The sequence below is a fragment of the Schistocerca piceifrons genome, chromosome 1 (genome assembly GCF_021461385.2).
Source record: "Schistocerca piceifrons isolate TAMUIC-IGC-003096 chromosome 1, iqSchPice1.1, whole genome shotgun sequence".
NCBI classification, from domain to species: Eukaryota; Metazoa; Arthropoda; class Insecta; order Orthoptera; family Acrididae; genus Schistocerca; species Schistocerca piceifrons.
Window position 1 is genome coordinate 911,446,457 of NC_060138.1, and position 14,813 is coordinate 911,461,269.

Consider the following 14,813-nt stretch of genomic DNA (forward strand, 5'->3'; position numbering starts at 1 on the left):
CTTTGGTGTAGAATTACTGGAGATTATTAACTAATCCTTATTTAATTAAAGAAAAATTAATGAGTAACAAATTTGGTCAGGTTCTTACCAAAGTGCTACTAGTTCTAGAGGAAGTACCACTTGAAATATGTAGTGGTATGTGGTAGTAGCACAGTTGACACCTCACTCACGGGCTTGAAAAGTATAGATTCAGCTGTTTCATGCTTGCTTGGTTGGACATGTTGCCATTGTAAGTTTCCCTACATGTTCACAGCTGGACCTTTTTTTACCTGGCATAATCTCTCGAGGTAGAAGTTAATGGCCTAGACCCAATGACCCAAGATGGATTAAAATATTATGTTGTTGTTCATTGTTATCAAAGGAAGCTTTCTTTCTATCCAAAAGTCCTATATGTATTGCAGTACACAATGGGTATTTTGAAGACCTGAGTACATACATTGCCTGAGAAAAAGTAAGGCACCCAGAAGAGGAGGAAGAAATGAGGCCTCACAGTTTTGAGAGGGTATATGATGTTATTTCAGTGACTACAAAATTGAGTCCAATTTGCACAGAACTTCACAGTATGAACCTGCTTATCAGTATGATGATGCTTCATCACTGGCCTGTTTGTATTCATTGAGGCAGTTGGGAAGTGTTTCATAAAGCTGTTGTATCATATCCTGAGGGAAGCTGGTCCATATCTGTTGTAACTGGTGCTCAATATCCTGACACTGGCACTGGGGCGGAGCTGGTTTCGCACATTCTGTCAGTGACAGATCTGTACATATTGTTGACAAGGAACAACCTCAATGTCAAGCATACACTTCATAGATACATGTGCTGCCTGTGGACGAGCATTGTTATATTGAAAAATGGCACCACAGTATAGTCACACATGGGGTAACACATGAGAATGCAGGATCTTTGTGTGGCACTGCTGTGTGTCAGAATTCCCTGAATTAATACCTGTTTCACCTAATGGCTCCACACATCATGATACAAGGAGTAACAGTGTTGTGCATCTCCAAAACACTGGAAGAATGAGACCTCTCCCCAGGTCATCACCATACTTTCCAACATTGGTCATGCAGAGTAGTGCAGAACAGTGATTCATTGTTGAACACAATGTGACACCATTCATCAGCAGTCCATGCTTTCCACGTACGGCACCACTCCAAATGCAGCCATTTGTGTTGTCTTAATGGCAGCCTACACATGGGACAGTAATTCCATAGTCTGGCTGCTGACAGTCTCGAATCAATGGTGAGTTGAGTACATTACTTGTTTCTGGATGGCAAATGCAGATGTGAAAGTGTTACGATGTGCTTGATGCACAATGTAGTGATCCTCCCTTGTGGTGGTCAGACATGGTCAACAGGAACCTTGGCAAAGAGTTGGCTGCCCGCACATGCAGGCCAACATCGGGCTACTGTCACATCCGAATGCACCACAAATCTGGATATTGCAGGATTCGACCAGCCTGCCAAATAAAGACTCACCATGAGGCCCATTTCAAACTTTGAGGCTCATTTCAAATGTCATTGCTGATACCATTGCATCGCACAACTACACGGCATCACTATGTCCTTCACAGTGGTCAGTCAACATCTGATACTGTTCGTGTCACTAAATACAGTATGAGGCTAGATGACAACACTAAACAAGAACACCACCAGTGCACTCTGGAAGCTGTTCTGCCTGTCAGAGAGAAGTGTATGAAGTTATATTGCCATCCGACTGTTTCTTCTGGGTGCTTCACTACTTTTGTCAGGCAGTGTAAATGATGTTATGGGGGTGTTTGTGACAAATTTTTTGCAGTTGTCTTTTAGTTGATTTTGCTGGTATTTCTTGACAGACATTGACAGAAATAAAACTTGTTCTTTTGTCACAACGAATTGATCATTCTTAGATGCCACATCTTTTATGTTCCAATGGATGTAGTCTTCCAATCATGTGTAGCAAATTTTGATTAGCAACAGTTTCAAATTAAACTTCTGTTGACTATATTGAATTTGTAATCACTCTCTCTCTTAGGTGTCTCGAGCTGAAGTCTCTCATTATAGCTGACCTTGACATTTTTATAATAGTCTGAACCTCTGCATAAAGTGGCGGTCGGTTTGATGTTCAAAACAGATAAATTCTGTTACAAGCGTTGTGAATGCATCTAAAATTACTTGTTGCATGTCAGATTTTGCAGAGTGAAATGTGGTTGAATTAGTTTCTTAGAGACAAGCAGTAGAAATGAATATATTTCAATTTATAAGAGTGACTATTGAATTTATTTTGGAAGGGAATTGTTGTTAACACATTTAAAGAAACATTTTGCCTAATTATGTTATACATCTGCAGTGGTCTATAATGAAATTCAAGAGACAAATGTTACGTCAGCTGAGATTATCTCTCGAATTCCTTTCGAGATGACTAAAGATATTCAACATAGTTAGGTGAAACAGGTTTGGTTGCAAACAATGAGTAGAAATTCATTTACTGAAGAGAATAGTTGCTGTGGTCAACCAAGTAAACATAATAAGAGAAGCAACTGAGGAAAATGGCTGCAAATATGGAAAAATGGAAAAAGAGGGTTTCCTCATTAACTGGGAAAAAACAAAATTACTGTACCTTAAGTGTTTTGGAAAATGTGAGGGGTGAACAGCTTTTGACAGGCATGAGGCATATTTCTTTTTCCATAAACTTGGGAGAAGGGAACATGTGGAAAAGCCTGATATTGCATTGAAATATATGATACATAAATGCTGAAAAAAGAAGAAAATGCTTAATGGAAATTCTAGAAAATTCATATTGAAGTTAAAGTTGTAGACAGTGTAGAGAATTTCAAGGAAGAGAGGTTGTATCAAAAAAGCAATAGCCTTCCAGGGCCATGTTAGTTTGGTGAGGGGGGGGGGGGGTGGAGGGGGAGGGGGGAGACTGCTCTTGAATCAAAAACAAAGCGGCTAATTGGTTTTATGAAGCATGTTGTAATTGAGTATTGTGTGTTTGTAAGAAAAGTATGAGGAAAAAGTATGTAAGTAGTTGCAAGCATTGCTCAAAACTAGTATAACCACAGAGATTATTAAAATAAATTTTCTTTTCTTCTTCCAGGAGGAGTTAGATGACAGCACAGACAGGGACCGCCTTGTCATAGATGAAGGCGAAGGAGAAGCAGAAAGTGTAGATGATGTACCAGAATGCCAAGGCTGCCACCAGATGGCAGCTCAGTTTGTGTGTGCTGGCTGTGGTAATCAGTGGTATTGCAGTCGTGACTGCCAGGTATGTTAAGTCTTTTTCAGCAAATAACTTTTATTTACAAATGGGATTTCTTGCCGATTTGTTTAAGTTTGCGTTGTAGTCTGGTAGATTTCCTGCAAAAACATGACTTGCATGTCTGTAATGTGAAAGATGCAGATATTTTGCTGTCTAGGTGCAAAGACTGTGTTCTATATTTGAAACTAATTCTCTTTATTATCCTTCTGAACTTATACTGGGATGTTGATTATATGAAATGTATGATCTGTAGACCTTTCCGTGATCCTTAAACTCCCTAGTCTTCAATAGATAGTTGTCAGAAGACTTTGGAAATGATGTGTCTGCATCATCACCTGACACACTATGTGAGCAGTCAAATGACACCTCACCAGAAGAAACAGTCATAATGTCATTCTTTATCTTTCGGTTTTGGTTGTTGTGAAAAGTTACATTTATGATGCAGCAACAATTACTGTTATGCTGATATATTTCTTCATAAAATACTGCAGCTTTGATTGTTGTTGTTGTTGTTGTTGTTGTTGTGGTCTTCAGTCCTGAGACTGGTTTGATGCCGCTCTCCATGCTACTCTATCCTGTGCAAGCTTCATCATCTCCCAGTACCTACTGCAACCAACATCCGTCTGAATCTGCTTAGTGTATTCATTTTATACCGTGATGCACGGGCAGAAGCACAAGTTGATGGGGATCTGCCTTGTGTTTTAGCTAACGGTGAGGCGTGTGTGTCTAGGGTTTTTAAGTTTTGTGATGTGTCTGGACTCTGGCCTAAACTTTTAGGCTGGAGGTTTTAGTGTGTTGCAGAGTGGCTGATTCCTCCCTTTTTTCCTTGCGGTCAGCCAGCCACTTCCATCTGCTACATTGTTTTAGCTCCCTCTACCATTTTCTTCCTGTGTTGTCCATGTTTTACTGCTGACGCCCTGCTTCATCCCACGCTTCGGTGTGGGTGAGCACATTTTTTCAATGATTGTTCCCCGTGTTTTATGTTCCATTTTATGTCTATGTTCTGAGGGTTTTTTCTTGACACCCGTCTCACTATGATACTGAACGGGCGCTGAAGACCTTGCTGTCATGCGCCCACAAACCCCTCTACTACTACTATTACTACTACTACTAGTGTATTCATCTCTTGGTCTCCCTCTATGATTTTTACCCTTCACGCTGCCCTCCAATACTAAATTGGTGATCCCTTGATGCCTCAGAAAATGTCCTACCAACAGATCCCTTCTACTAGTCAAGTTGTGCCACAAATTTCTCTTCTCCCCAATCCTAACCGAGCGAGGTGGCGCAGTGGTTAGACACTGGACTCACATTCGGGAGGATGACGGTTCAATCCCGCCTCCGGCCATCCTGATTTAGGTTTTCCGTGATTTCCCTAAATCGCTCCAGGCAAATGCCTGGATGGTTCCTTTCAAAGGGCACGGCCGACTTCCTTCCCCGTCCTTCCCTAATCCGATGAGACCGATGACCTCGCTGTCTGGTCTCCTTCCTCGAAACAACCAACCAACCTCCCCAATCCTATTCAATACCTCCTCATTCGTTATGTGATCTACCCATCTAATCTTCAGCATTCTTCTGTAGCACCACATTTCGAAAGCTTCTGTTCTCTTCTTGTCCAAACTATTTGTCGTCCATGTTTCACTTCCATACATGGCTACACTCCATACAATGAATCCTTTTAGTATGAAGCTACTTTCTTCAGAATACTTTTCATTGTACAGCAAACTATGTGCACATAAAACTTCACCTTCTCTCTTCATCCACATCCCTCTCCACTCTTCACCTGTTTTCTTGTTAGTTTGAGAGTTCAAGAAAAAAATGTAGTTGTTCATGTAATTTGTAATACTGATAGTATTTCTATAATAAAATGGAGTTATATATATATAAAACATTTTTTTGTGTGTTTGTTACAGGTTGCAGCATGGGATGAACATTCTGAAGTCTGCTCTGGCTAAAAGAGAATAACTGATAATTTTCTGTCGTCATTCCAGGACTTGTGTAATACAGCTTCTTGTGGAACAGGAACAGTTTTCAGCTTTGAATAAATGAATTTGGTGAATGAAGTAAAGTGTATTTATTGAAGACCATATTTTGAAGGGTCTGTTTGTGAAGATTGTGCTCTGAACATTGACGTATATGTGGAACTGCTAATTCAGGCATGTTGTATTGGAAGTGTTTATTGTATCTACCAGTTGGTTGCAGGATGATGATATTGGTGGTGTTTTTGTCCAAGTTTGTTGTATGGAACTGTGAGAAGAGTACTGCTGAGATAATGTGCATGCAAGTCTTTTCTAAACTTAAGTGCCAACTGATACTATGTTATCCTTGTACCTTTCTGATCCAAAGTTCAAATGTGTGCTGTTTCTCTTGTTTTATTCTAAGTAATTTATTTATAAAAATCAGTAGGAATTACTCCTTCATTCTCATGTTATCCATATTTTTTAAACAGTATGCTGTCAGTTTACCCCAGTTTTAAGATACCAAATATCGTTTTATTGTATTGTTTAGTGGCTCCATTCAGTATCTTAACAAAACTTGCATTGAGCACTTTATTTTGGAAGTTAATTGTGAAAAGGGTGTTACATGATTATTGTACTACTTGTTTTGCAAACAAGAGCCGCAGATGACAATTGTTATGAACACGTGCTCAGTAGTCATATTTATTTGTAGCTTTCATTCTCCTTGAGGGGTTTGTGGGCTTTCATGGATTAATATTTGTCTATTAATAAATTTTGTGTCTAGTATTTTGCTCATGCTAAATACTTGCGGAAAGTAATGTTATGTTACAGTAAACAGCAAATTGTTAGTAATAGCTTATAAGGAAAATGTTACAAATAAGCAAATGTGCTGCTGTTCAGCCAAGCAGATGAGACGGTTGTATCTGGCAGCAGAGTTATGGGTGTTGTCTGTAATGTATTATTTACTGGGGGAACAAGTGTGAATACCATTGTGTGTTAATTTTATGTTGTCACTGACACTGCTTCTGAAGAATGGGTGTTCTGAAGAATGGGTGATATTCTTGTAGGGAGGTTTTTGAAATCACAAGTCCAGAATCAAATTTCCTTTCTTTGGGAAAAAGAATTGTGAGATACTCTTGATGTTTTCATTGTTTTTCTTATTTACCTAATCACAATTGGTATATCTGTATTATTAATGGAACAAGTGCTAAAATGCATGAATTTGTTTGACTAGTACTCATCTTCAAGGTAAAGATAAGTGATTTTTTTCCCTCCCATTAAAAGTTTCACTATTTGTCTTTTGATGCTTTTGTTGTGTAAAGCCCCTAAATGATTTTTTGGCATAACTGGGGATGCTGCCCAGATTATTGTCAGTAGGCTTAAACTTTCTTAACACTACTACACAGAGCAAAAAGCAATAAACTAATAAAAGTTTATTTTTGCAGCAAAGGCCAGTGTGATGCACAATGTGACCTTCATTTCATTTTCTTGTGTGACACTGCCTCAATTAATTCAGTAGTGCAGCTTGCCGTGTTTAAAGTTTTAATTTAAATTCCAAGAAATAACACTAATTTAGCTTCATATGTTCATCATCTTTGCATATTACTTTCAAATTAATCCTAACCATTCCAAAAACCGTCTAGTCAGAGTGCAAAAACTTTTTTTTCTCTGCATGCGATCAAGTGTGATAGTCAACTATCCATTTGTCAACAAAACAGAGTAGGGACAGAGGCTTGCTAATATACATAACCCTGTCACCATTAGTTATTTACTTCTAATATCATGTAACACTTTAAGTATTCAATTCCAAAGAGCTGAATGGTTGTGGAGTACATAAAAGTCATGCAGTGACATTTATAATACAGAATTGACCCAAAATATTTTTGAGTTGACTGCCTAAAGAGTACCTTGTAGAATTTTTTAAAAAAATATGTGCTATTTGCACACTACCATAATACATTTTCAGAGGAAAGCGTCTGCTTTTATGAGACATGGATGTAAGATGTAAATGTTTGTAATTTTAGTTAGTGTGCTGTGGCTTATTGAAACACAGGCATGAAGTGCCCACTGCAAGTTTTGCTTGAAGTATTTGCTGACAGTGTGATCTGTGTAGAAGCAGAGTTATTTTGTTACCATTACACGTTGTAATAGAGTAAGTAAGTTATAGCAAGAAACAACAAATGATCAGAAGAAGCATAGTCATTTTGTGTAAAGTAAGAAACTGTGCTGTGATATTAGAATTGTTACTGAATGGTTGATTTTTTGCTGGACTAGATTGAATGATACAACTGCCATGGAAATGTTTCTCTTTCTTGTATTGGTATGGAAGCATTAAATGACTTAATCTCTTGAATGTGTACTGCAACTTTCTGTGTTATTAAATTAGTTTTTTTAAACTTTATGGTTTCTTTTTTATTTCTTAATTTTACCTGGATATCAAAATTACAGCAGTAGTTTTTTTCCTTTTTTTGGAAGGGAGGAGGGGATTACTTAACAACGTAGTGAGCTGTTTACACTCAATGCTGTCTTAGTGGTGTTTTTGGCTTTATGAAAGCATCACGGAGGGTATGTTGCACAATAAATTCTTTATCATAGTTATCCCTCCCCTTATTGCTTTTCTTCCTTTTGGAAAATATCTTCAAGCAGTAGTTTTTTCTTGAGTGTTAATGAAATACAAATATTAATTGTTCTCAAAGGAAAATGGGATGAGTAATTAGTATGCCTGTGAAGGAACATTTATTCGATCAGCATTTTGTTGCGAACATTTTATGAAATATCATCAATTATCGAAATACAATTAAAGTTCGAGTCAAAAGTCTTGATTTACTTAGTGCAGCTAAGAAGGAAAGCCGGAGACTGATGATTGAATGTTAATTCTTGAAAGCAGTTGTCTGGGATGGGGAAGGACATACGAGGCATGGAGCGGTTAGGAGGATAGTGTGAGGCAGTTTTTTTTGGCAGGCAAATGACTCGTGTAGGAGCTATTGATGACATTAGTGTTACAGTGTGCAGCAGGCTTGGCAACTGGATGGTCAAGATTGTGGTATCATACAGTTTGGCAATGGCCATTCCTGTGAGTGGACAGTTGGTTACTTGTCATGCTCACATAGAATGCTGTATGGTACTGGCATTATAGCTGATGTACCTTGAGGTGACAAAAGCCATGAGATAGTGATATGATATGCACGTATAAGGATGGAAGTAGTATCACATACACATAGTATAAAATGGCACAGCGTGGGCTTGAGTGATTGATGTAAAAAGGTTTCAGACATGATTATGGACGCAAATGGAAATTAAGACTTTGAACGTGGAATGGCAGCTGGAGGTGGATGCAGGGGAGATTCCAGTTTGGAAATCATTAGGGAATTCAGTATTCTGAAATTCAGTGTCCAGAGTATGTCAAGAATACGAAACTTCAGGTGTTACCTCTCACCACGAATAATGCAGTAGCCGATGGCCTTCACTTAAATGACTGAGAACAGCAGTGTTTCCATAGAGTTGTCAGTGCTAACAGACAAGCAACACTGTGTGAAATAATGCCAGAAATCAATGTGGGACATATGACGAATATTTCCATTAGGACAGTAGAACAAAATTAGGCGTTAATGGACTATGGGAGCAGACGAGCTTGCCTACAGCACCTCTCCTGGGCTTGTGACCATACCAGTTGGACCCTAGATGGCAGGATGGTCTGGTCAGATGAGTCCCAGTTTAAGTTGGTAAAAGCTGATGGTATGGTTAAAGTGTGGCACAGACCCCACAAAGCCATGGATCCAAGTTGTCAACAAAGAACTGTGCAGGATGGTGGTGGCTCCATAATGGTGTGGGCTGTTTTTACATGGAATGCACTGGGTGCTCTGGTCCAACTTACCCAACCATTGACTGGAAATGGTTGTGTTCAGCTATTTGGAGACCATTTGCAGCTATTCATGGACTTCACTTTCCCAAACAACCATCGAATTTTTATGGATGACATGTATCATGTCACCAGGCCACAATTGTTGGTGATTATTTTGAAGTACATTGCGCACAACATGAGTGAATGATTTGGTCACCCATCAAACATTTATAGGACATAATGGAGAGGTCAGTTCATGCACAAACTCCTGCATGAGCGACACTTTCAAAATTATGGATGGCTATACTGGCAGTATGCCTCAGTATTTCTGCAGGGGACTTCCAACGATTTCTAAAGTCCATGCCATGTAGAGCTGCTACACTACATCAGGCAAAAGGAAGTCCAGCATGATATTAGGACATATCCTATGAATTTTATTGCCTCAGTGTAGAGCATGGGTGGATATGATTTTGGGTAGATATCCCTCATCTCTCTTGCCTTGGGGCTCAACAAGAGGTAGTCAAAAGATCTGGTGAAGGATGTGGTTGAGCATTTCAGTGCCAGGGTGATAATGGGAGATCAGAGGATTGCTGGTCCTTTGCTGGTTAACAGGGTTGCTGGTGTCAGAGGAGAAGATGGCACAGGAGATCTGTTCATGGATAGGCTGGATATTACTGTATGTTATGGGTACATGTCAACAATTTTACTTTCTAGTGCACATGTGACGTACATGGGTGGTGAGGCTGCACGGAAGAGACTTTTCGACATGGAATGGGTAAAAGCTGTGAGAGTAAGAGTGGAGGTGCTATTGGTGGTTGGTGCTCTTGATATAAACAAACATATTTGTGGGTCAATCTGAGAGGTGGAGATAAACATATAGAAAAGTGGGTCACAGAGTTGAGAAGGACTGGATGAAGCAGATTTGGGAATACGTGTTATAGTTGTGGAGGAAGGAGAAAAGGTTGTCCTTGCCATGAGTCCAGATAAAGAAAATGTCATCAATGAATGTGAACCAGACAAGAGTTTTATCTGTTGACTGGGAAGGAAGGATTCTTCCAGATGGCCCATAAATATGTTGGCATACATAGGAAGGTACCATGTGAGTAATCTCTCTCTCTCTCTCTCTCTCTCTCTCTCTCTCTCTCTCTCTCCATATATATATATATATATATATATATATATATATATATATATATATATATATATATATATATATATACCCACTCTTTCCATCATTCCCTCTTAATCTCTTCCCTTGCTCTCACCCTCTTCACAACCACCTTCCTGTCCTTTCTTCCAAGCCCTCTCCCTTAAATAACAGAGTGTCAGTCATCTTTACTGGAATTCATAGCAGTAATGAATTTTATGTGTGGATGGATGTTGCATAGACACAGTTAAAGTTCATGTAAGTTCACCAGCTTTCAAGCTTCTACTCTTATAATTGTTAAGCACTGAGCAAAGAATCTCGGTCAAAATAGAAAAGACAGTTTCACTCCATGAGTGTTAGGAGAACACTTGTTCAAATTAGTTGAAAATATTGAAACACATTTCAAACAAGAATCTGCAATGAGTAGGTGTGATAAAATGTGCCCGTTACCATGAATAGTGTGGTAACAGTTATAGTATCTGTACTGTATGTAAAGGAACAGTGCTCTCCTAATGTTTTTCACATGAATTGGATGATATGGCCTACAGCAATTTCCCAAATGCATGTAAGTCACTTCTGTCCCCGGAAGTTTATCTTTATGTCCCTTCTTTCTTACAATTGTGTTTGAGCTCCAGAAAAGTTTTTGTTCTTTCTGATAAAATTTTCAAATTGAGGTCATAGATGATTTTGTAGTTTTAGGTTTATGAGGCCTATAATTTTGTCATTGTTGGACCCCAAATTAGTCTTACCAGCTCTGAATTGGTTTCTATGACTTACTCACTGACAATCTTTTTTGAAGCATTGCTGCATCTTCTAAATTATTCATGTGAAACAGTGTATTTGCCCATCAAAATTCAACAATGGAAAATCCAGGATGGAAAGTAACAATATTACAAACAGTTTATAGTGGAGATGCTGAGTCACACATAGGCACAACAAAAAGACTGTCAGAAAATGAGCTTTCGGCCAACAAGGCTTCGTCGGAGATAGGACACACACACACACACACACACACACACACACACACACACACACACACACAAGACCGCAGACTGTACTCGTGTGCGTGTGAGTGGCATCCTGCTGCAAAGGTAATGAGCTCATTATTGGAGCATCTGCATTGCATAACACACCTGGTCATTGGCCAATTGGCCACAGTTCTGATGGGGTCACTGCTTGATTGCTCCATGATGATGTGCACTGGTGGCCTTGTTACATAAGCTGGCCATACGGCTCCCATGCCAGTGGTGTGTATGCGAGATGATGCTTTATCTGCTATTGCTGCAGGGGGCACTTGGCAGCATCACAGCAGAGGGTTCCCAGTGTGATGAGGAGCCTCTCCAGCAATGGTGGAAGATGTGCACAGGGTGCGATCCACTGCCCACTCGACAGGAGTCAGTCGTATTGCTAAAGTTCACCTGAGATGACTGGCTACATCGTGCCACAAAGTGCGAGAGGGAATTAGTATGTAGAGCTGTTTCCCTGCTGTAGCCTTGAATTGGTGATTTCTACTGGCAGGTCCATACCTGCCACAGTCCTGTCATACTGACGGAGCTGAAGGATTGAGAATAATTTTGTTACAAAATGTCCAGTACTTATAGTCGACAGTGGCATGCTTATTGTGCATATATGTCATTACTTGCCACGTTGTAATCTTACCCTCCCACACATCACTATTAAAATTCTCTGTCTCTGCACAGGTTTTGAAAGCTTTGTGAGGAGTAAGATATAAAAAAGAAAAACTTTTTACTTATCTTCATTTACTCTTCTTGTTGGCTCCATTTCTTGCGTCTAGGGGTGGGTACATTCTTGAGGCTGAAATTTTGATTTGACGTTTTGGGTTCCTGATGATTAAATAACTGATATAAATTTGCCTGTATATTTCTTGAATTTTATTCTTTTGTCACAATTTTCAATATCACACAGTCTTTACAATTTCCGCTTAATATTCCAAATTACATTGTTAATGTTAACATTCCAAAGAGTTTACAAAGCAAATGTGTTTACAGACTTCCTTGACAAAAGAAGAATCACCACCATGTTATATCATTATTTTATAAATGATCCAGAAATAAATTTAATAACTAACATGAGATTGTGCAATTAATAATATGAATTTTAAGTATGCCAGGTATTTTGTAATTTCAAATATTTCTACAAGAAGAATACTTTTAGCTGTATCAGTTGTAACAGCTTTATTGCTTTTTATACATTTTAGCTTGAAATATAACGCATCATGTAAGAAATCAAATGAAATTCTATCAGGAAAACAGGGGAGTGTGTTCACCTTTACCAGATTCGAGATTAATCCTGGCATCGGTTACTTCTATAAAGAAAAAAGTTTGTGCTACAAAAGGGTATCCCATTACAATGTATCCTAAAACACAATTGTCATTGCTAGTGTGGAAGTCTAACATGCCCCTTGCTGCATGAGTCTGTGCAATACCACTGTTTCAGTGAGGTAACCTGCCTTGCAACATTGCACCAGCTTTGTCAAATTGTGACAGCAGCAGAATCATCCAGCATTCCACATGCTGACAGCTGTACACTACATTAATGCTCTCTATGAATGAAACCTAATCCCTTGGATTGACATGAAAACCAGTTTTGTGTTATAATATATGTTTGCACAAAACGTAGAGAAAATTTATGACCAAAACAACTGGCAGCTTGCACACGGGAGTTAGATACTGCATATCTCTCTCTCTCTCTCTCTCTCTCTCTCTCTCTCGCTCTCGCTCTCGCTCTCGCTCGCTCTCATGTTCTAGAGATTCAGTCTGCTAGAATCTTGACTATTTGTTTATTCTGACAGTCAGCTCTCTTGCTCAGAAGAATAGAAGCTGCTCACAGCAGAGTTAGAGCCACTGTGGCAGTTAATATTGCGCCACTCAAAATTGCTGCCATGTGTTGTCATCCTTTTAAGTGCTCTACAGGTTGCATAAACTGCTCGGCTGAAATGCATCCTTCCTGCATGACAGTGAATTGATTGAGGGAATGGATGAGGTTAGGTTATAAAGTTTGATTTAAAAATGTTCTGTTTCATGCTGTGAATAATTCCAAAGGTAGATCTACCCAATACAACTGTATTTGTGATAAGTTCAGTGGCTAATAGATGAAATGTTGATCCTGTCACGTTTAGTCCAATTGATTAATGACCCACGTCCTTAAAATTAAATTTGTCTGTCCTCTGTGAGCTTCCCCTGCTAGTAACAACTTGTCATTACAACCAAGTTGTCATAAATGGAGTGAATCCAATGAAAATCTGCTTGCTGGAAATGCAGTCTGGATTCCATGAGACCCGTCGGACAGCCTAGCCCCTTTTGTCTGGCTAAGAACAATGGTATTGCGCATATGCTCAGACTGATTTGTTCTATCCTGGCCAGTCATACCGTGACTACCCTCTTTGACAATTCTGTAACTCCTCTATCATTATTGCATGCCATTGAACTCATGAGGGCTTAAGTTCAGAGAGTGCCATAGGTGGTATAGCACTTAGCAGCCCCATCAGTCAAACAAATCAGTAACAGCTTGCAATGTACATGCTTCAGCATTGTCCTGCAAAATGATGGTCAGGTCCTGCAGAAAGTGTAATCACTTCTGTCTCTATGCTGTTCATTTTTGGATCATAGCCTACAACCAGCTTAGAGACAGAAGTGATGACAATTTCTGCAGGACCTCACCATCATTTTGGAGGACAATGCTCAAGCACGTACAGTGCAAGGTGCTACTGATTTGTTTGACTGATGGGGCTGCTAAGTGCTATACCACCTACTGCACTCCCCTGACTAAAGTCCTTGTGAGTTCAACTCGATTTCTAAACTGAAGGAAACACTTCACGGCACTCGCTTCAGAACTGCTGCAAATTTGTCTGGCATTAGACCGCGCCGCTCGAATTGTCAACACAACTGGCACTGCTAAGAGTATCCTATGACTTCCACATCTACATCTACATCTACGTCCATACTCCGCAAGCTACCTGACGGTGTGTGGCGGAGGGTACTTTGAGTACCTCTATCGGTTCTCCTTCTATTCCAGTCTTTTATTGTTCGTGGAAAGAAAGATTGTTGGTATGCCTCTTTGTGGGTTCTAATCTCTCTGATTTTATCCTCATGATCTCTTCGCAAAATACACGTAGGAGGGAGCAATATACTACTGGACTCCTCAGTGAAGGTATGTTCTCGAAACTTCAACAAAAGCCCGTACCGAGCTACTGAGCATCTCTCTTGCAGATTATTCCACTGGAGTTTATCTATCATCTCCGTAACACTTTCGGAATTACTAAATGATCCTGTAATGAAGCGCGCTGCTCTCCGTTGGATCTTCTCTCTCTCTTCTATCAACCCTATCTGGTACGGATCCCACACCAGTGAGCAGTATTCAAGCAGTGGGTGAACAAGTGTACTGTAACCTACTTTCTTTGTTTTTGGATTGCATTTCCTTAAGATTCTTCCAATGAATCTGTCTGGCATCTGCTTTACCGACAATTAATTTTCTATGGTCATTCCATTTTAAATCACTCCTAATGCCTACTCCCAGATAATTTCTGGAATTAACTGCTTCCAGTTGCTGACCTGCTATATTGTAGCTAAATGATAAAGGATCTTTCTTTCTATATATTCGCAGCACATTA

General features: G+C 39.5%; 1 protein-coding gene across 1 annotated transcript in view; it reads left to right on the plus strand.

Moving 5' to 3' along the window:
* LOC124776490 (actin cytoskeleton-regulatory complex protein PAN1-like) overlaps nt 1–7,594 on the plus strand; it is a 581,518-nt gene extending 573,924 nt beyond the window's left edge. The window contains exons 10-11 of the mRNA XM_047251509.1: nt 3,079–3,246; nt 5,151–7,594. Coding sequence (XP_047107465.1) covers nt 3,079–3,246; nt 5,151–5,192 — 210 coding nt within the window. The 3' untranslated portion in view covers nt 5,193–7,594. The remainder of the gene's footprint in view (nt 1–3,078; nt 3,247–5,150) is intronic.
* The last annotated feature ends 7,219 nt before the right edge of the window (nt 7,595–14,813 follow it).